The sequence below is a fragment of the Dufourea novaeangliae genome, unplaced genomic scaffold (assembly GCF_001272555.1).
Source record: "Dufourea novaeangliae isolate 0120121106 unplaced genomic scaffold, ASM127255v1 scaffold112, whole genome shotgun sequence".
NCBI classification, from domain to species: Eukaryota; Metazoa; Arthropoda; class Insecta; order Hymenoptera; family Halictidae; genus Dufourea; species Dufourea novaeangliae.
Genome location: NW_015373993.1, coordinates 2311600 through 2333348, shown reverse-complemented (window position 1 = coordinate 2333348; position 21749 = coordinate 2311600). Strand labels below are relative to the sequence as shown.

The window sequence follows — 21749 nt, the reverse complement described above, 5'->3', positions numbered from 1 at the left end:
ACGACGAGTCACAGCAAAACTGTACCCTAACCGTACGCGACTCGAGTCGTCTGGTCTCGTCTGTTGTCTCCCTGTCGCAGAAATCGTTACCGTTGGACGGACGGACGGAGGAGAGCGAGGAAGCGGATCGATTCACGCGGCGGACACGAGCTCGCGCGAAAAAGTTGAAGGAGTACGAGGAGAAAGAAATGGAAGCGTTCGAGAAAGAGTTGATTACGGTCGTGGAGGATCCAGAGATGGCGAGGACGTACGTCGCGTGGCTGAAGAGTCGCAGTAAACGCGCGGCGACCGTCACCGCTCTCAAGGCGAACATGCAGAAGACGTTGGTGAAGGAGCTCTGGGACCGGATCGAGTGCAGACAAGAGGAGCTCGTCGATAAAACGATCGCACGCCGTACGTTGGACCAGTCCAGGTACGAGAAACAGATGGTGACCAAGCTGTGCGAGGTACGGAACCAAATGAGCATCATGACCGAAAATCAGAAGATCCTCGAGAACATGACAGCGACGGCGAACGAGGTGGAGTATCGCGCGATCCACGAGCGGGTTAAGGACGTCGCCTCGAGACGGCAAAAAGATCTGGAAATCGAGTGTCAGCGTATGTGCGAACTACGGGTAAGACTTCGCGAGAAGAAGGTGCAGATGTTGGAGGAGAAGCATCGAAATCTTTGCCGCGAAACCGTTCTGGACATACTGAATCTCGCGATGAGGATCGAGGATTATCGGCAGATGAACGACGGAATCGTACCGCAGACGATATTACGGGAATGGACGACCAAGTTCGTCAGAGGCGAGTCGCTGTTCGACGACGATTTACCGATCGGGTTGACAAGCGGCGACTCGGCCGAAATAGACGTGAGCCCGATACTCGAGGAGTCGCTTCGTGTCAAACTCGAGAAGGCCAAGGTTTTACGGGAATCGCTTTTCGACGATTATCTCGAGTCGAGACCTCCGTGGAAGCAATCCTCGTGGTTACCAGCGGAGGACGCGACGGAAACGATGGAGCTGGGTCGAACGGTGCTCGGTTACGTCGTCCATCGACTTCTAAATTACATTCATCCACAGTCGAGCGACGTCGAGACTCGTGCCTTGCTCCCGAAACCGGAAAACATAGCGATTATTTTGGGCATTATGAATCCTACGATGCACGAGTCGTTTCGCGGGCTGCTCGATAATACCGATGTTCGTTTGGTACGGATGGAGGACGCGATCAATTACTGCCTGGATCGGTACAAGAACGAGTCCCTGGACGTCGAGTACATCGACGCGAGCGTGATCGCTGCTACCGACGAATTCGTCAAGAGCCTCGAAAGCGGCAAGCATCGGATCACGTGTCCGGCCCAACGTGTCAGCGTCAGTTCCAAGTCGGACGATGGTTACTCGCGTCGCGGTAGAACGTCCTTGCTGTTCAGGCGCAGCTTGGTCGAGAGGACGGACGGGGCAAAGACGTCGGAAAAGCAAACGCAGACACCCAGGAACATACCCCACGACGATCTTGATACGATGCTGACCGACTCGGCGTTTATCGGTAGACTGACGATCATTCCGTTGCTTCCCCTCGTTTCGAATCGACACGACGTTGTTCTAGATTTTAATTGTTCTATCTCTGCTAGTTTCGAAACTGAGGAAACTGGTTTAGAGTTCACGAAGTTTAGTATTATACAGGGTGTTTCGTTTAACTGGCAACGGTGGAATATCTCACGGAGGATTAAAGTTATCAAAAGAATGTTCGTGCGAAAGTTGTTTGGTACAAAAGGGGACATCACGTGGTGTAATATTTCTGTAAGTGTAGTAGTGGCGGAGATATCAAAGTCAAGTTAATTTTTTTAAGTGGAACCCTGTATTTTTTTATTCATATTATGATAGTGTTTGTACGAACATTTTTTTTGATAAGTTTAATCCTTCGTGAGATATTCCATCGTTTCCAGTTAAACGAAACACCCTGTAGAAGCAGGAAAGTAGTGAAATAATCGAACATACATCTACGGAATAGCTATTTATTACGATATTTAACAAAATTCTGTCTTATCGTAAACATAAATTGTTTATACGACCGTTAAGAAAAAAAACTTTCAATGTTTCGGAGTTAGGACTCGGAAGAATGTTTGTGGTTTTGAATCGTGAATTTGTATTCTATGGACCAATGAGAGGTACGTAGATCGATTGGAAAATTTGTTTGAACAACAGAGTTAGAACAATTTAAAAACTCTGGCGACGAGGGCATTCTTACACCGATCTCCACACGCAGGTAAGTGCGCGTACGAGTTTCTCGCGTTGGGCCAGCCGATCACGAACGATCTCGCGACCAAGATCCTCGTCGAGTACCTGAAGACTTTGGACAACACGAAAGGCTGGGCGTTCATCGACTATCCGAACACGTACGAGCAAATGTCGCTGCTGGAAACGGCTCTGACGGGTTTCAAGGTACCACCGGATCCCGAGCCGCTAGACTTCGAGCACGTGACGATAGAGGACATCGAGCCCAAATCTCCGCGAATGGTTTACGAGGAGGAAATCGATCCGAGCGATCACTACAGGCAATTCAAAATGAACTCTAGTATATTAACACCTACGATCTTTCGATGAATATTTCGGGCTGTCGCCAGAATCGCCAACGTTTCTCGATGTTTTTTTTTCAGATTGTCGAGACTCGTGCCGAATCCACTCAAACGGATCAAGGACATCGTGATACCGACGTTCGCGAATCTGTTTGTTCGAGTCTCGCAGAAACCGAAGAACTTCGAGCTTCAGGATTGCTCGTACGAGAGATTGAGTCGAAACGCGCCTTCGGTCGATAAATTCTATGCGTCCAGAGAGATCGGTTACTTTCTCTACTACACCAATTTGGACCGGACGACGTTGAAGAGATTGGCGCGGCTGGTGGTCGGTGAACAGTTGCGGGGAAAATCGTCCGAGGAATTGTTCGGCGACCTTCCGAAGAGCCGCGAACGAAGCAAGGAGCGCAACAGCGTCGGCTCGAAAGCGCCGGTCGTGCGACACATGTTGTCCGAGTCTAGCGAGGACAAAGACGTTTCGAACGAAATCACGGAAAGGGAAGAGGAGGCGGAGATCGAGATGGAGGAGGACGAGGAGGAGGTGGGACGCGGTGATTACGATTTGGAGCAGCGACGTGTCAGACCCGGCGAGGAGAATTGGGAATGGATCGAGTTTCCTCTGCCTTCCGTATTGGTCGAAATTCTCTCGGACCTCTGGCAGAGCATGGAACGGTGCTACGTCGACGATACGAAGGAACTGTTGCTCTTGAAGAGTATTCACTCGTCGGGCATCGTTCCGTACAAGAATTTCCTCACGAGGAACACGGCCGAGTTCATGAAACGACCGGACAACAAACAGGATCTGTTGCACCGATTTCATTTGGCTTTCAACGCCATCGACGGGGACGCGCGACACGACGAGGATATTAAATGCGAGCTGCATCGTCGTCTGGCCGATTTTCAGGCGGAGCTGTGGGAGATTTGCGACCGAAGACGACACGAGGCGGAGAACGAACGAAGGCGGTTCATCGACGAGGAATGGACCGTCTACGAGACGACGGTTCTTTTCAACGTTTACGTCGGTCTACTTCAGGCCGAGTTGGATCGATTCGTAGACACGATGCACCTGCTCGAGGATTACTATTCGGCGATGCTGGGAAAACCATTGCGGGACACGCGTTTCGCGAAAGTTGTCCTGCAGCGAATACAAGTGGGCGACGTCGATCCTGTATTCGTTCACGAACGATCGGCCCGATTTCTCCAGCTCGATGACGCGAAATCGACGACCGATCGAACCGAGACGAAACGGCCGAAGAGCAAGGCTGGATCCGTGAGAACAACCGTCCAGGTTCCTCACCAGGCTCCATCCCCTCCACCTCCTATCCTCGATTACATTCTTCTTCGGAAAGAAATCACGGATCTGTTGATAGACAGGGAAGCCCGATCTCGCGATCTCGAGGAGATTCGCGTTTTCAAGGCGATCACGGAGAACGTTCGTTACGCGAGAAACATCGTCGATACTCTGTCCGCGACGGCGATCGATTTCGTCGAGGGTGAAAACGTCGCGATTCCCACGGACAATGATTTCACGATCGACTCGAACCGCGGACTGGATCTCGCGTTGGAACGTCGTTACGCCGTCGCTTACGAGATCGATCGTATTCGCCAGAAACTGGACTCGATAGCGGCCACCGCTCACACGGAATTTGCGTTCTTGCTGGACACGATGCGGAACAGTTTCCATCGAATCTACGACTCCATTTTGGACAGGTTTTCTTTTCAAAATTCAGAAACTTCCGAATTCAAAATGGTAGAAAGCCTTTTCCCTACTTCCCTACTAGGGGAAAAAGTAACGTAGAGAAAGGTCCTCCTACCATTTGGTATTTAGAATTACTGAAATGTATGCCAAAGTAACATTCGATTTAACATTTATTTCACTACCTGAAATAAATTTGCCACGTGGTAGAGGACTTTTCTTCTACGCCGCTTTTTCCCCTAGTGGAAGCCGAGTTTGCTAGTGGGTGTAAATTACAAAGTTCGTCGTCCGAATGTTTTTCCACTTACGTTCATTTGTTTTGTATAAATTACCGCGTAGGTACTGGCGGGAGATGAAGAGCGTGAACGACATGGCGAACGTTTTTTGCTTCGCCATTGAGGAGGGTCGATGTCTCGAGAACGAGATGCTGCTCGAGGGTGATCGGTTCGTGATCCGATCGAACGTGTTCATGATGACGATTCCGCCGGCTAAGCCACCGGTGATCGTGAAGGAAATCGAGACCGCGTCACGGTTCCGAATAGCGCAGCTCTCCCGATTAATGGAAACGTTCAGACGGGTCGCTCCGACCGGTACCATGCCCGAGCGCGCGCTCGTATTTATCCTTCAAGACCTGGCCAGTCACGGAATGGACGAGGGTGAATCGATGGTACTCCCCTGTTGTTGGTACCAGCTTCGATCGACGGACATCTCCAGACTCGTCCGTAGTCTGTTCGAATCAGCAGCTTATGTCGACTGGCGTGAATTCGTGATTTACGCGATGGACTTACCGATACCGAGTTACCGAGACATTTTGATCGCGAGGGATCGGTTCAGGATACAGGATTCCGATCTGAAGGAGGTCGTGACCGCCCGACAATTCATCTGGACGCCGTTGTGGTTCCTCGAATACACCGAGATCGTCGAAAATGTGTTCGAGCGTCTGCTGGACGATTTCCAGAGGAATCGCGAGGAATTGTACGAGGAGGAGTTTTATCATTTGGATCTGAACCGATACGACTCGATGCCGTTGGAGAAGACGCGACGAAACTCGGATTGCGACTCGAAGACAGGCTGCCCCCTTAACGAGGAGACGCTCAGGCTCGCATTGGGGAAAGAATTGCTCTGCCGGATGTACTCGGTCGGCCGACGTATCGTCAACTACACCGCTCTGCTGTTGGCCTTCTGCAAGGCCGAGGATCCCCGGGACGGTTTCGCGAAGGCTCTCGCCCTTGTGATTGGGAGCCGAGTGTGCACGGACTTGGACGAGGGCGAGAGATACGTCGAGGAGCTTTACGAGCAAAGACGCCGCGAACGTCAGTCCCGGTTGTCGGTCGAGGTATTTACGAGTTTCCAGATGATTCCCACCGGACCGAATCCAGACCAGTTCCGTTACGTTTCAGGCGGTCGCCGAGGAGAACTTCGTTGCAGAGGGTAGCCCGGGGACGGATTCTTCGAGCACGGAAAAGATGAATCGTCCCATCGGAATTTCGAGCAGCGTATCGTTGCTTTTCGGCGAGAGCGACTTTAAATTTCGACCCGCGGATCAGGAATCGATCGTCTATTGGGTGTCTCTCGACGTTTGCCTCGTAAGAATTCTCTACGAAAATATTGAAACGTTAATGTCTGTTTTATGTACTGTTCGTTTATCGCGTTTTCAGACCGTTCTGGCAGCAGCTTTGCCGTCGTACCCGTCTAAACCGGAACTTTACGGAGCGTCGGAAAGCCTTCTTGACAGTTTAACCGCGGTATTCCGGGATCTACAGGACCCCGACCTCAACGACGACGGGAACGTTGTGTTGACTCATCGGCTCCTGAATCACGAGTTTATGAAGCAACTTTTGAACAGCACGAGCAAGTTCACCGTTAAAAATCTGGGTAACACGATGCAGGAAGTGATACGGACGAGGGAACTTGTGAACGTAAAACACTGTTAGTTTTTCGTTATTCCGTAACTCAGAGGACAACGACGATGTCGTACTCGAGTTACACGATTTTAAGGGGATAAGCTTTAACAAGATTTATTGTTTTGATACATCACGAGTGTAGCTTGTGAAAAATTGTAATGATCCGACCGTAAGTCGAGGAGATATCGTGTATAACACGCACGAGGATCTTTTCTTTATTCTCACGTTTTCTATGTTTTGCCTTTCTTGCTTCGTTTCTCGTATTCTACTTTATGCGTCCGAATATTCCTTGGACTGGTCCGATTTTTGCTGTTTCGTAACCGAGGAACCGCGTGAAATTTCGTTGTATTCCCGCCGTTTGCAAGAAACGATCCTCGCGCCCGTTTTTTCGCTCGCGAACGTCTCGACACGCGAGCGACGGATTTCGGTAACATGTCGATTTCGTTTTAATTCCGACCGCTCGCGTATCCTCGTTTTTATCGCTCTAGCATCAACAAAGTTGGACGCACCGCAAAAACGAAACGTTCATATGAAAATAAAAGGATTCCACGGAAAAAAAATAACTTCTTTTCGATACCCCTCGACCATTATTCGATACCATTGCGTAGTATTCCCAACGAAATAAACGAAAGGAAACTCAAACGAAGGATAAAACGGACGCGGTCTAACAATATTCGCTCACTTATCTCGGATCACCTAAAGATATCATCGATTATTCCGATAACAGTAGTGTACATGCTAGAGTCTCCTTAAAGTAAGTTGAAAACGCTTCAACCGGGGTGTACGCGCGCATCCTTCTCTTCGTCCAGGTTCGACGAGCTCGGGCGGAGTCGCGGCACGTCCTAGGAGCGAACGGCTCTGGATACCCGATCATGGATAATCCGACCGGTGGTAAAAGCGCGGCGATTAAAGGGCGCACGGTGTAGAAGAAACCGTTCTCGTTGTCTAAAAAATCGGAGATTGGCTACTTTCAAAGACTCGAGTCGCTCTCGACGGAAATTGCTGGGTGGAGACGCTTGTTTTTCGCATATAGGAAATTGGTCTAACCTTATTGTGCTCGCGCGCTCGTCCTCGCGCTCGTTTCCCGCGAGGTTTCTGTCGCCGTAACAAAGGTGCATTATTCACAGCCCATACTCTCACCCTTTAATGACTTAAGTAATGATTCGGATGATCGAACGCGCCGCGCGCGATTCCAGAGTTCACGATACTGGCGATGATATGTTTGTGTCGTGTTTCGACTTTACGACCAACGTAAGCTTAGCTTCGTTTTTGCTTTTCTTCGTTTCGAGTTATTCCGATACGGTCGAAAATCACACTTTCCTAGAGACACATCGAGCCCCCGCGTGACCAACGTCGGCCGTAGCGCGAAGTGTGTGTATGCATGTGTGTTCCGTGTATACGATCGACTAACTCGTGTGTATAAGTACGTGTGTGTGTGTGTGTGTGTGTGTGTGTGTGTGTGTGTGTGTGTGTGTGTACGCGTCTCGAGGAAATACGTATAAAATACCAACAACGAGAGTTCTCCGCGCAGGTTTTCAACGTTCGGTCGCGTTGTACGCTTAAGTACCGTTTTCATTCTATATATCCGGAAACAAATCTTTCGCGGCACGAAAAGAAAAAATAAGCTTCCCCCATCCCTTCGGCCAGGGTAGCATCGTTCGCCGATCTCTGAACGAGACTGTAGGTAGTTTGCTGCTCGAGGTGACGACGAAAACCGTCACTGTACCTAACCTATGGAAATTTTCCTGTTTCTCGCGTCACAAACGATACCAAGAGAACGCAGACTTCAATAGTGGAAAGGATATCGCGCATCATTCGGATCGACGCGGAAAATCCACGGTTTTGAGCACGTCTGCGCGAAACTCGACTGAAGCCATTGGCCTGTCCGATACAGAACTGTTCTAAATACACGACAGAGAACCGAAACTATTCGAACTTATTGGCGTTTCGCGTAATGCGATCCTCCAAAAGCAGCTTCGGACTTCTACGAATCGTACCCACGAATCCGTGTGAGTATGTATACCTCTATATGCACGTGTACATGGATATATATATATATATGTATATACCTATATATATATATATATATTGGAATATATATGTATATCGTTAGTAGTGGATTCTGAAAAGGATGGCGGAGCATCTTCTCCCGTTCCGCTCGACGCACGCTTCTCTCTCGTTTTCTTTCACCTTCTCGCATGCACGCACGCACGCAGCCACACACGCATTCTCCTTTGGCACGTTAGCTCGTACGCTACATTCTACTTGCTCTTCTAGCCTATCGTTGCGATAAAAAAATACGAGGAATAAAAATATATCACGTAACAACGTTTCTCTCGGTTTCCAAACCGGCGACCGGGGGCTTACGAGGACAGCGATCGCGCGGGCTGTCGCGAGAGAAACCAACACTCGCGAGAGGATGTCAAGCGATTCCAACCCTTTACACGCGATTCCTCGCTGGTAGTCCGTTGGGGGTTGGAAATCTTTCGTTTCGAATCTCGCCTGTTTCGATCGAAGTCGGGTACGATTCGAGAAGAAATCGTCGGGGACCGTTTTAACGCGATTCGACGTGCAGCCGTACAGCTCGGACAAGCATTCTCCTTCCTTTGCTCCCTCTCTGTTCGCTGTTTCGTTCGAATCGGTTCCGTGAAAATCCGCGGCGTGTCATTCATTGGAACCGAATACGGGTCGCGTGTCACGAGCGTAGAATTCTTCGGGACTCGTTCGCTACCCGATCCACGAGAGCCATCAGCTGGGTTGGGGAGGGGTCAACTTCACCAGAAGCCAAGTGTATAATTTCGGCTTTTGTTTGTCGACCAGCTCGTACTGGAGATTGCTCAGTCCGTCCGTGGTGAATCTTTTCTTGCCCGTTTTCAAGTACTCGTACCTGCATAAAGAAGAAAAAGTCGAGTAGTGTTCTATCGGGTCCCTCTCTCTCTCTCTCTCTCTCTCTCTCTCTCTCTTTCTCTCACCTTTTCGGGTTCGCCTTCTCTTTCTTGTGCGTTAGCATTTTGTACCGCGCGACGTTCGCCGGATACCGTGAAATGTGGAGACCGTGGGCTTTTATTCGATTCGCCATGTCGTCGTCCTCGCCGCCCCAACCCCAGAACACGTTGCTGAATCCGTTCACCAGACGGAACTGTTCGCGCGACATCGCCGAGACACCGCCGAACAAATCGGCGTACGGTAGTCTGTGGAGAAACGGTACGGTAACACTTTCGATGCTCTTTCTCTCTCTCTCTCTATTTCCAGACGCGATACAATCGAATACGAGTCGATATTCTGGGCGCGCCAGAGAATACGATATACCTGTATTTGAACTTGTCGACTGCAACCGACATATGCCTGGGCTGCTCGGGGCAGGTGTACAGATTCCTATCGTCCTCCGGAAGTAGGTCAACGTCGTGAAAAATGAAACAGTCGAAAGGTCGTTCCTTCAATGCCTCGATGTAGCCCACGTTCATCAGCATCGCCCGGTTGAAGGACTCGCTGCCTGGAAACGAGAACGATAATTTACCTTGTCGATCTTCTCGCGATCGACGGCCTCGTAGAACGTGCCCGCAGGTGCGCACGCATGTAGGTCGATCGAGGCGCAACGCGTAACGCTTGAGATATCTCGTCAGAAGGGAAAAAAACAAAGGGTGATGGGCGATTATCGTTGCTCCCATGAATTTTCCGCTCCGACGATCCCCCGTGTCTATTTTCCTGTTGCTGAACGCGACGGCTCGAAACTGTACTCTCGAATGTCCGCTACGGAGGGGGTCGCGTGTTTCGGTAATTCATCGGCGAAGAAACAACAAAACTACAATTACATCCCCGTTGTAGAGTTAATGTTTCTTTCGAGGGAATGCAAGAATATTGTCCCCGATCGATACCGATCTAAATATCGGCGAAGAAACAACAAAACTACAATTACATCCCCGTTGTAGAGTTAATGTTTCTTTCGAGGTAATGCAAGAATATTGTCCCCGATGGATACCGATCTAAAAAAAAACCAGATTGTATCGATGTTTGCAAAGAACATTATATCGATGTACACTAATGGAATTTATACCTGTTTATTTGATAAACGATAACGCGTCGTATTGATCGATTCCGATAGTTACGCACAACTGACGCGTTATCGGTGCCAAGACACGCAACGAGCCCCATGATTTCCCGTTAACGAGGGTACGTTCCCGTAGTGTTACGGTAATAATGCGAGTAACGTTCTTCGATGTTCCCAGCGTACGAATCCGAACGATATTAACGGTACCACCGTGGCGAATCCCACGACAACCGCGACTAATTGCATCACACCGCGTCTTTCACACTCTCGCGACTTCACGTCGGATCCGATTGTTCAACGAACGACCCTGACATCTCTCCGCGATAGCTCCTTGCAAGGATGACACCCCGAAATCTATATTCTAAGCTTCCCTTTTCACTTCTATTTCCTCGAACTGAATATACTTGGATCACAGAACGGAGTCTGTTCCATTAATTCCCATCCGTGGAATCTAGAACGCTTCGCGCGATAAGGAATTCCACCGACGAGCAGCGTAACCCCTTTTGTTTCCCTTCGAAGCGAACCCGGCAAATCCTCTGAAATCCTCCTCCGCATATCCTTCCCTATCCAAGCACCATTGGTAAAACGATCGAAACGCGACCAATCTAATATCCCCGTCCCGATGACAACCAACGACACACGGTGGTCGTTCAGGCGAAAGAAAATCCGCGCAACGAGACTCAGTGCCGTCCAGAGATGCCAAATTTAACCCTCTCGAATCACTGAATTTTGTAGAAAGTATGGGTCATATATTATCTACATATTTTCGTATAAGTATTAGTACCAATAATCGCCACACGGTGTGCAGGGCGTAAATGATCTCAACAAATAATTTCTACAAAATTCATCGGTTCGAGGGGAATAAATCTAGCATCCCCTGTGCCGTTCGATAAAAGTATTCAAGATAACGGCAATTATGTAAAGCCAAGTAATTCGGTGGCTGACTGCTTTAATCTCGACAAGCCCGTCCAGGAGGGAATTTAACGGTCAACGGGTGCTCGGGGGTGGAAGGTTAGGGGAGGGAAAAGAAAGGAGCAAGATTTGAATTGCAAAGAGCCGGCTACGACGAAACGGTAATCCTGGCCGTTCGAAGCAATTAAAGCCACGTTAAGGCTGCTCCCTCGAATCGTGACTAGCCGGATTCGACGACGGTCAACGAAATCAAGGAAAATAGCCAGCGGTGTCGCGATGTGTGTACAGGTGCATCGAAAACAAGCCGCCGATACCGCATTGCGGTGTACGCGTAACGTTGCTTCTTCCGTCTACTCGGCGATCCGGTTACGCTACGAGCCACGAGTTACGTAAGGAGGGTTGCCGCGCGTCTCCGCGACCCTGACAGTGAATTTTTTCCGCTTGCTCGCGTCGATTCGAGGCTCGCTCGTGCCAAGCACCCACGAGGATCTCTACGTTTATCCCGTGGTCCTCGAGAACACGGATGAAATCACCACCAAAAGCGCATAGGTCCTTGTGTAAAATATACAGAGTGGTCCACCAGAAATCGAACACCTAAATTTTTACTTCGATATAAAGTTATGAAAATACGTTTCGGTACAGAGTTGAAATTCCTGTCCATCTGTAACTCTATACCGAAATATACTTTCGTATCTTTGTATCCAACAGATATTTAGGTGTTCAACTTCTCGTGGACCGCTCTGTATATTCGCGAAAGTACAGAAAGCAATTTTAAAATTACACGAAATGTTTCCGTCGAGTCGTAGATTATCGTGGAAATTTCAATGATCGCGATGGGGTTTCTACTCGATTTCGTCTCTGTTCGAAGGATATTGCGTTCGTAGGAGCTCGATATACACGGTATAAACGCGACGCTCACCCTTTTGCTCGACCACAAATATCTGATAGTAGATCTGTTGACGGAGCAACATCGGATGAAGGTTGTAGAGCAACGCCTGAAGATGTTGCGGTCGGTCTCGAAACGGTATAACGATGGCAACACGATGTCTGGCGACGCAATCCGCTGGGTATCCTCTGCCGCCTGGTTTCACGTCGGTGAACCCCTTTTCGATCGCAGACAGCTCCGGTGGCGATTTGCTGACGGCCAGTGGTCCAACTGGGAAAATTAACGATTGCAGTTCGCGAGGCGTCGACACGACTAGCTATGTTTTTGTTAAATAACAGTGGAAGCAGAAAAATAAACGGAGAATGAACGCGAACGAGTGACGTTTCTCGTGGACGTAAGAAGCAAACGGACGGAAACGATCGAAGGATCGAGATACTTTTTATTTATCTAATTTACTGGGATAATTCCAGTCAGAATGCAAGAGAAAAAAATGTAACGATGTTTACATAAAATATAAATCGAAGGAATAATAAAACTTAACGAAACATATAACTGGAAAATACAGAAGAGAAAACTGAAATTATAATTACAAGACACTTCAACCCTTTGCGGTCGTTTTAAGTTATAATTTTCGTTGAACGTAACAGTAATACATAATATGCAAGATTGTGAAGGAGAAACAAAATTTATTAATTCTTTTTTAAACTTTAGATACATGTAACAGAATAATATGTTTTAATTTTATGTGAAAATTATATTTTATAGTTCTGGTGGCTGTGAGTAGACATACCACCGCAAAGGGTTAAACTTGGTTTCCGAAATCCTGGATAGAGCCAATAAAAAAAATCAAGATTTTTACAGGACTTACCAAGATTCGGAGGAATGAGTGGACATCGTTGCAGCACGGTGCTGTTCGCCGTCGAGTTCCCCGTCGAAGCTTCCACCGAGCTTCCGACGATATATGCGTTTCCTGTCGAAGAAACCGCTTCCAATTTCGTGAAGTTCGATTGGTTCCTGCCGGCCCAATGCAAACTGGTCGCGGTAACATTGACGTTGCCGAGTATACTCGGCGGCGCCGTCACGGGCCCGTATATGATCAGACCTCGCGGATGATGCCTGTACGTTCGATCGGCATACCTGAAAACAAACGAATCGCGTTCAGCCGAAAGAACAAAAAGAAAATAAACCACGGGCCCGAGTATTTTTAATCGGAACCAAATCGAGAATGTTTACAGCACGATAGACACGAACCGGCACGGCGATTTATTCTCGGCCCACGTTCGTTTTAGCCCCAAACCTTTCGAGCCATACGTAATTCGCTCTCTAAATATCTATCAAAGCGAAATCTAATTAACACTTTGACTGTCACGTTACCCAAATATAGATGACACGTACCTACATTGCAACTAGAGTGGATTATTTAAACACCGTTCCAAACTTTTTCCGTAAAATTGACATACCAGTATAATTTTATATATTGTTATATAGTTCTTTCTCCGTTCCTGTTTCCTATTCCGTTATAATTAGGCATTTCTTTCTGCATAATAATAAGTTTCTGTATATTCTTGTAAATATTTCTGTGAATTATTTCGTTTCTTTTGTTGTCATTAATTCTTCGTGCAGTCCCGTAGAGTTTCTGTTAAACTTTCTATAGGTCTTTGTAAACTCTATTATATCTTTACGTATCACTGTATATCTAAACTTTCCGTTTATCCTCTAGACTTCCATATACTTGTACATAGTACCAAAGGGTTCATAACCCATTGATAAATAAATATTATTATTTGCAACAATACCAACCTCTAAACTGAACGTATATATTTCCGAAGATTAATGACTAACTTAAAAACCGAATAAAATGTGTCTGGTTACATACGGCCTTTTCCACTGTGGCAGTCACCGTATTTTGCGTGTTCTCGACGTCGAATGTGGGGTACGCGTGATCGATCAATCGGTCTCTTCAGATCGTATCCCATACTCTATGCTCTAAACAGCATTCCACGACGGTCAGCAAATCTATCAGACGTCTAACAGCGGCGATAATTTCACCGAGACATCCGTCGATCCGATAGGAACGTCGAGAGATTCTCGAATAGATCACGACCGTTCGGCGTTGATAAATACATCGGGGATGCAAACGAGTCGATTCTCCTTCGACTACGGAATCGACGAGGAACGGAGGAGTCGCGTTTATCGCCCGGTTAATTCCAGAAATTACGGAAGAGAGAAATCGGTGTCCCGTTGCATGGGCCAGGTAACGCTGACGCTGCCGGGCCGACACGAGGAACGGGACGATCACCGTTGGCGATTGCGAGGGCTTCTCTCGAGAGCTGACTCCGCGGTATTCGGTAATTGCAACGAGTCGCGAAATCGTTTGGAAATTGACCTCGAGCGTTTGCTTCGACTCACGATTAGCTGGATCTTCGAGCTTTTTCTATGGCCAGAAATTGTTTCCCGCGATCGTTTACAGGGTTGGATAATTCGTCCTCTCTTAGCTGTGATTTATAGAAAAATTAATACGATAAACGGTACAGTAAAGTGTACTCACACGCCAGGATTAAGGGCTAATGACCAAGTTTATCAACTTTCCACCAAATACCGACTGGATAAGGGTGGTCCAAAAAAATAGGATTACGAAAAATCGAATATCCAAAACGAAATATCCTTTACCGTTTTGTAATGTGAAGCTCCATTTACGAGATATTAGCAATTAAACGAACTCCGATAAAAAAAAAACAGAACCGTCGTTATTTTCGTTCGACGTAGCCGTGTTTTCTTTTTGTTTTCCTCCGAAAGTTCGAGAACGAAGTGCCGGGTAAACACTGTTCGGCTGTGACCCGAAACAGAAACCACGAGTACGCGCGTTCAATTTCGGATCTCCCTTTGGCCGAATAAAGTTCCCGGAACATTCAATCTGGCAACGTGCGCCGGCACTTTTGGCCTACGACGAAGTTTAAAAGCGGCTCCTTCGAGCGTTTCAGCTTGCACGTTTCAGACCGATGCTTTCGAATACGCTCTATGCCATCGAAAACGAACCAGTGAAGTATCGTGTCTGTCCGAGCTATAGCGACTTCGTGAAAACAATAAGGTTTTGGGTCCTTCGGGTCTTTAAATGAGTCAAGCGTCCAGGGACAGCCAACGTACTTCGTGGTTAGTAGTTGTTAGAGCCTTAGAAATATTCGTATATCAAAACAGATAGATAAACTTTACATTTTGTACCGTCTTAAATAGTTTTACAAAAAAAGTTCATAAAAAGTATTCCAAATTTGAGGGGGAAAAATGGTATGTCAGTTCTCCAAATGAGAGGATCACATTTAAAGTCATAGCTTGGAGAGGCATCGTACGTATGCAACAACAAAAAGGAAGCGGTAATTTTGGTCTTTGGAAAATCCGCTGGGAGGAAGCTGCACCACGGATGAACGGAAAGATATATGTACCATGTTCGGCCAATTTGATAGCGCAGTTACAATTGTCCGCGAGACGATTAAACGTTGGAGGTCGAGTCGACGGGACGCAACGCGTTGAAAAATGAACGCGCGTTATCGCGGTGCCGGGGTCACGCGGATCGTACGTCGGTGGGGGGCTTTTCCGTGAAGTTCGATCGATCGTTTCGAAGCGAACGACTACGCGGATAGGTGTACCTGTGTACATTTGCCTGTACGGGAAAAGTTCGCGTGGCGAGTAAAGATTCGGTTCGGTTCGACGAGTAGGTCGGCTGCGGCGAGCGATAATACGTACTCTCACGAGCAAACTCGGCTTTCGTTAGGGAAAAAAGTGACATTGGAGAAGGGCCTATTACCAAGTTGGTAAATTTATTTCAAGTACCGAAATAAATGTTGAATCGAATGTTAATTTGATATTAATTATTCCCGATATTAAATTACAGGAGGCCCTTCTACTACCCCACTTTTTCCTTTAGAGGAAGCTGAGTTTGCTCGACAGGGTACACGATATGACTGGCATATTGGCGTGGCTGGCAAGACGGATCGGTTGGTACGGCCATCGTAACGTTCCGGGTAACGGCACGTACACCGGTAATGTGCGACCGAATTAACATTCATGGATGTATCGAAGGAGAAATATGGGAACAATCTCCGCGGCGATGCGTTCCCGATAACAAATAACAGTAATAGCGGCGAGTGTCAGAGACAAGTCCCAATGTGCGTGCACGCTTGTGGAAACGCTAGGTAGGTTGTTTGCATTTACGCGACACGACGGTTCGCTAACTGCACGCTATACGTTAACCGTCGTGGTACACGATACATACGCGGAGAGTTGATCCTCGTGATTCGAACCGCGAATTTCCAATTCGTCGGTAAACTTCAATATCGTCACGTGGTTAGATAGATTTTGCGGAAACGGAGGTTTACGTCAGGTTCCGTTCTTTATCAATTGAAACGAAGAGTTTTATATTCGATCGTCCGGAAAGTTCGTAGAGTTTTCAAGGACAGAGTTAGAATCCTATATTTTTATACAATACTGTAGGAGAGGATTTTGTGCGTGTTTGTAAACTCGATGTATGAACGACGAATGTTTGGAAGTAAGCGAATGTTTAAAATAAGATTTGTTTAGCTGCGTGTGGAAGAGTTTCGTGTGACTGTTTAGATCGGGTGATTGGAATTTCTGGGAATTGTTGCGTAGTTTGAGAGCGAGGGATGCAAGGCTTGTGTGTGTGTTGTAAGTGTGGATGCTTGAGAGGGCAGAGTGCGTGGTTTCAGGGCAGTCGTTGGAGAAAGGTCGTGTGGTGAGATTGCACTCGGAGAGTTGTCTACCGTGTTGTGTGTATTTTGAATATTTTGACTATACTATTATTTTATTTTAAAAAAAAATACATATATGGACCGTTTATTTTGAAAGTGGTGCAAGTCCATTTTCCAATTCCATTTCATTTTAATTTAGTTTACACTAAATTAAGTATAAATTACGTCATTGACCGTTTATTTTGCAAGTGGTGTAAGCCCTTTTTTTAAAAAAAAATGAGATATGACGTAATTTATGGAATTGGAAAATGGACTTGCACCACTTTCAAAATAAACGGTCCATACATTGGAAATCTCCATTTAATTTCCAACAATACTTGTTAGTGCGTGGTACTGTTCCGTTCTTTATTAATCGTACCGATTTCGTAGATATTGTTTGTCCTGTATCGATCGGAAGGAAGAGTCGGTGGATCGAAGATGAACGGTCGAGCGGGTACGAAACAAGTTGTGTTAATACGGGACGCGTGGCAGGAAACGACGTGAAACGCCGACAAATAACTACAAGCTCGGCGTGGCACGGCGCGCACCGATCGTGATGGCGATGGAGGGCCTTCTAGCGCGACGAATAGACGAGCCACGGGAATAACAAATTGTTGTCACGCGCCGCTGGCGAAATTTCAAATTAACCGTTACCGGCTGGCTCGTAAATCGCTCAAAAATCTCGCGAATAAAATCACTCCGTGACGCGTATTACGGGGTTTTTCTTTTTTAATTAAACTCACTTCCCCCCTGTTGTCGGTCTTTCGAAAGATATTGAAATTACGCGGGAGACGCCCGAGCAGCGAGAGAAAGCAATCTCTCGAAGAAAGGGAAATAGTGAGAAATTTCTCGGTCGAGCGACACGGCGGCGTTTATGCGTTGTATCGCGAAGGTAAACGCGTCTCCGAAGAACACAATAACGACGTTCTATGCACCCGTTACGCGCGAACGACCAAACACCGCGTGCCCGAGAGAACTGTGTCTTGTCTCTTTTATATTTTCGTTCCTTTGCGTCCCTTTTTTCTCCGTTGATTCGCATCGCCGCGAGAAACGATCGCTTCTTTTCGCCAACGATGTCTACTGTTCCACAGTTATCACGCGTAATGTGTCTAAAGAATGTCCTTCGTTCAGAGATTTTCTGTAACACGATAGCGGCGTAACAGCCTAAAATTTCCAACGGAACAGCTACGCTCGCGGAATGGAAGCTTTCGGACGACGCCATAGGTCAAAGGATCGCGAGCAAACCGTTTCCGCAAACGGACAGTTTAAATGACCACTAATGAAGTAACGAGGTCACGTACATACGTTCCTGAAATGTACGGTGCTGGCTCGCTCGGGACGATGAATTTTCGCGAAAATTTCCACCGAGGAAGTTGCGCAATTATCGTTGGACCTCGGAAAAGGACGGTTCTAATTTTCCCCGCGATTTTCCACCGAAAGTTAAAAGTTCAAATTTGTCCTCTGGCCCGTTGGTATATAATTCAAATTCACATCATAAAAAATATATATCGTCACCACTATCGACGGCTGATGTACAGACACCTCGGCACTGAACATTAAATATTTCATAAACTAATGGCCGTATGTAGATGAAATAAATATCATTGACTCGGGAATTCTAAGCTCTATCACGGTGCTAAAAATCATTAAAAAGCCAGCGTTACACCTGGGGATACTTCTCCTTGTCAGTGCCGAGGAACCTTCGAACACTCATCCAGGATTTACTGTAATTAAATTGTTTCTTTATATTCGATATCGAATGTCTCTGTGGTGCCACGAAGTCGCGTAGCGTGGTCGTTAAGCAGCCACTTTACCTTGTTATCGACCAACTAATAAGATTTCCCGCGAGTCTACGAGCTTCAAAGGACGAGAATCGATCAACGGCGTAACCCCCGGTCGCCTGTCCGTCAACCCACGTGCACCAACCTCGTCTAATATCCCGACGAAACTGACGGCCCCATTTCGAATACCAATTCCGACGATAGGTATAACAGCCTGGCTATCGCGATGGACGTCTATTTACGCTACTCTCCTCCTGATATCAGCTACGAAATGCAGTCGGAACTTTGCGAAATCTGTTTTCCTTCGAAATATAATTCTTTCTGCGATCCCTTGAACAAAATTACCAGTCTCCTTTGGTGCCGATGTTTCACTCGTTTTAGGAACGAATTCAGTTATTAATCGTTGTATCTGTGTCTTGTCTAGGCTATTACACAATTCTCTAAGAGGTCATCAATGACTTCAGGTCACGTCAAAACTTCCCAGCTCGATCCTCATTAGGATTATATTTGAAAAACGATTACCCAATTTACCGACCACATCAAGACCTTCGAACAAAAATATTTTCTCCGAAAATTTACGTCGATCCTATTAAATGAAAACAGATCGTGCAATAACCAGAGTTGCTGGTTCGGCAAGATCGGTACTAACGGAGTATTTATAATGTGTTTTTGTCGGTAGATAACCAGACTCTTTCGGAAATTCGTGAAACAAGTCTCACCGTACGTACCTAGTAGTGTTAATGGTGAAAATCGTTTCGATTGAACGGCGATCGATCACGCCGCTAAGTAAATACTGAATGGCGATCAGCGCGAGGACGACGCAAACGATCGCCTTGTAAAGGTGGGCACGATGCCACAGTGCCACGGCTGCCGCCGCAGTCATCGCATGTGCGAGACACCATAACTCCTTTCTATCGCCGTTAGAAGAGCGCCGTCCTGGACGAGGCGCTCCCTTTTGGCCGTGGTTGCCGGTTTCGTTGACGTTCTTCTCTCTTCCCGCCGTCCAATCTGCGCAGCTCTGTTTCCCGGAGGGCCGCCGACAAGGCTCCGAATTGTTGGCCCTGCCTCTGTCCCTGTTGTCGTCGCGTTCTTCCGCTTGCCTGGTTACGGAACGACCGCAGAAACGAGCCGCGAGAGGAACAGGACCGAGGGAAAGAATAGGCCGCCCGGGGCTTTTCACTTCCGGTCACCAAGCGCATTACCCTCCTGTGCTGGTGTGCACTCTCAGCACCGCCGCGGCGCCTTCGTGCTGTCCTAAGAACACAGAAGAAAAAAGAAAAGAACAATTTATAATTCCACCGAGCTCTCGCGTGTTTTCGTGGCTCTGTTCGATCGTCGGCATAAACACACACGATGTTCTCTACGCCGCGAGGAAGGATAAGGAGATTTAAATTTAATAAACAAAGCGATAAAGAAAATACCGAATTTTACCGAGGCCAGGATTTATGCACATACTACGATTCTAGATTGCAAATGTTATCGCACCTGTCAGGTGACATCCTCGTGAAAGGGCAACGGGATTACTTCGCAGCTGTCGAAGTAGACACAGGCGTTATCATCGTTATCTATGATCGACGGAAAAATGTCTATCGCGCGAAAGTCAAGTACGACCGGAAACGCGACATTGCGTCCACCTACGATGGGAAACGCGTGGCGGGGATGTCGAAGAATCACGAGGAGCATCGATAAGATAAGGAGCATCGTTACGCGCGCGTGTTCCACGTAATAATGAATGTTCCGAAAATTTGATTAGATAGAGCAACATCCGCTTGTTAAAAGTCATCGAACGGTCGGTTACCACGAAACAATTCGTGCTCTCGAAAACGTTCGATGTGCCTCGAAGCCCTCCGGTTCTGGTGAGAGTTTCGTCCTAGGAAAAACGATACGGTCGAACGTTGAACCCATCGATAATTTATACATTTAACAGACGGTTGTATCTGTTTAACGAACGAATCGGACAGGTACACGAAACGTGAAAAGAATCGATAACGTATTCGGTCGGTACGCGCGTTGGAGCCTGAAATTGGTTTCCGCTTATACGAAGGAACGTGCCACACGATCCTCCCTCCGCTTGTCTCTCTTCGTACGAAAGAAAAGGACATCTCGCCACGAGAAGCAGATATATAACTATCGGAAAACGGATTCCGAATAAAGATTCTTCTAAGTCTAGGATTCTTTTCAATGAGAAACTTCTCGAGCGTTCGGTCACGGACGGACAGCTTTCGTGGCTCCGAACCGCTGATCGTGACTGCCTCTCCCGGCCAGCTGGTACACGCAATCTTGCCCATTACGCCCCGCTTCTACAGGAACCACGTTTCCGATAACGTATGCAAATTGTTTGATCTGTTACTGGTCACTTCGCTCGATTCCGCGTTTCGACCGATAGATATTTCCACGTAACTTCGATACGCGCGTGTTTAAATACTCTCAATAAACGCAGATCTCGAATATACGATGGACGATCGAATTTCTCTGAGCATTTTACAGAAACAGGGAGAGAACTACCGAACGGTGTATCGATACTGCCGTGAATTCCGACGGAATTATTCGTAGCCGCAGGAATTTTCTATACACGAAATAAACGGAAACGATCCCCGGATTGTTGATAACGATCGGGTTGTAGAGCAGACAGCGCGTGCGATCGGTGCCGTGTATCTCGACAAGCCTCCCATACGTAACACAACGCATCGACGTTCGCGCAGTTTACTTGTAAAATGTACAATTACGATGATTATCGCGTGACATCGCGATATCAAGCCGTGCAGAGATACGGTGTCACTCCAGTTATTGTTTCATAAATATTTCACGGACTCGCGAGAAGTTCTCCTCTGACCCTGTACTTGCGTGTCGAACAGACCATAGATTATTACAGGATGAGGATCGAATCGATAGAGATTTCATCGAGATATAACCTAGTGTTTAACCTATTTCTCACGGATATACGTGTAGGAGCGTTGGAAAAATGACAGGGCCCAAGCGGGATTCGAACTCACGACCCCCACATCGCCGAAAGCAGAGACTCTACCCACTGCTCCAGGGAACCCTCCTACTCTCCAAAGATGTTATTCGCTCTTTTGTTGGGTATGTATCGGTAGACACGTGAAAGATTTTCGTCGAATCTATCAATGACACACACATAGCAGATCTTAGGGATCGCAAAGCAATTTCTCTAAATACTTAGTAATTTTTAAATTACATATATGGGGCTATGAGTTAGATTAGAAAAAAA

The 21749-nt window shown here is 47.2% G+C and overlaps 3 protein-coding genes across 4 annotated transcripts in view; 2 read left to right on the top strand and 1 right to left on the bottom strand.

Moving 5' to 3' along the window:
* Positions 1–236: 236 nt before the first annotated feature.
* On the top strand, positions 237–4352 carry LOC107187810 (sperm flagellar protein 2-like). Its single transcript, XM_015575983.1, has 3 exons — positions 237–1527; positions 2248–2536; positions 2639–4352. Exons 1-3 carry the CDS (start codon positions 237–239, stop codon positions 4350–4352), a joined length of 3294 nt encoding a protein of 1097 aa, XP_015431469.1.
* A 509-nt stretch (positions 4353–4861) lies between these two features.
* On the top strand, positions 4862–6243 carry LOC107187852. The gene is made up of 3 exons (XM_015576034.1): positions 4862–5586; positions 5651–5836; positions 5909–6243. The coding sequence occupies exons 1-3, from the start codon at positions 4897–4899 to the stop codon at positions 6182–6184; spliced, it is 1152 nt and encodes a 383-aa protein (XP_015431520.1). The 5' UTR covers positions 4862–4896; the 3' UTR covers positions 6185–6243.
* Positions 6244–8427: 2184 nt separating this feature from the next.
* Positions 8428–21749, bottom strand: part of LOC107187834 (beta-1,4-N-acetylgalactosaminyltransferase bre-4-like) — a 40969-nt gene continuing 27647 nt past the window's right edge. For both annotated transcript variants that reach the window (XM_015576011.1, XM_015576012.1), the window contains exons 2-7: positions 19249–19774; positions 12869–13137; positions 12034–12270; positions 9464–9647; positions 9127–9345; positions 8428–9041 (exon numbers count right to left, since the gene is read on the bottom strand). In XM_015576011.1, the coding sequence (XP_015431497.1) occupies positions 8903–9041; positions 9127–9345; positions 9464–9647; positions 12034–12270; positions 12869–13137; positions 19249–19403 (1203 nt within the window). In that variant the 5' untranslated portion in view covers positions 19404–19774 and the 3' untranslated portion in view covers positions 8428–8902. The remainder of the gene's footprint in view (positions 9042–9126; positions 9346–9463; positions 9648–12033; positions 12271–12868; positions 13138–19248; positions 19775–21749) is intronic.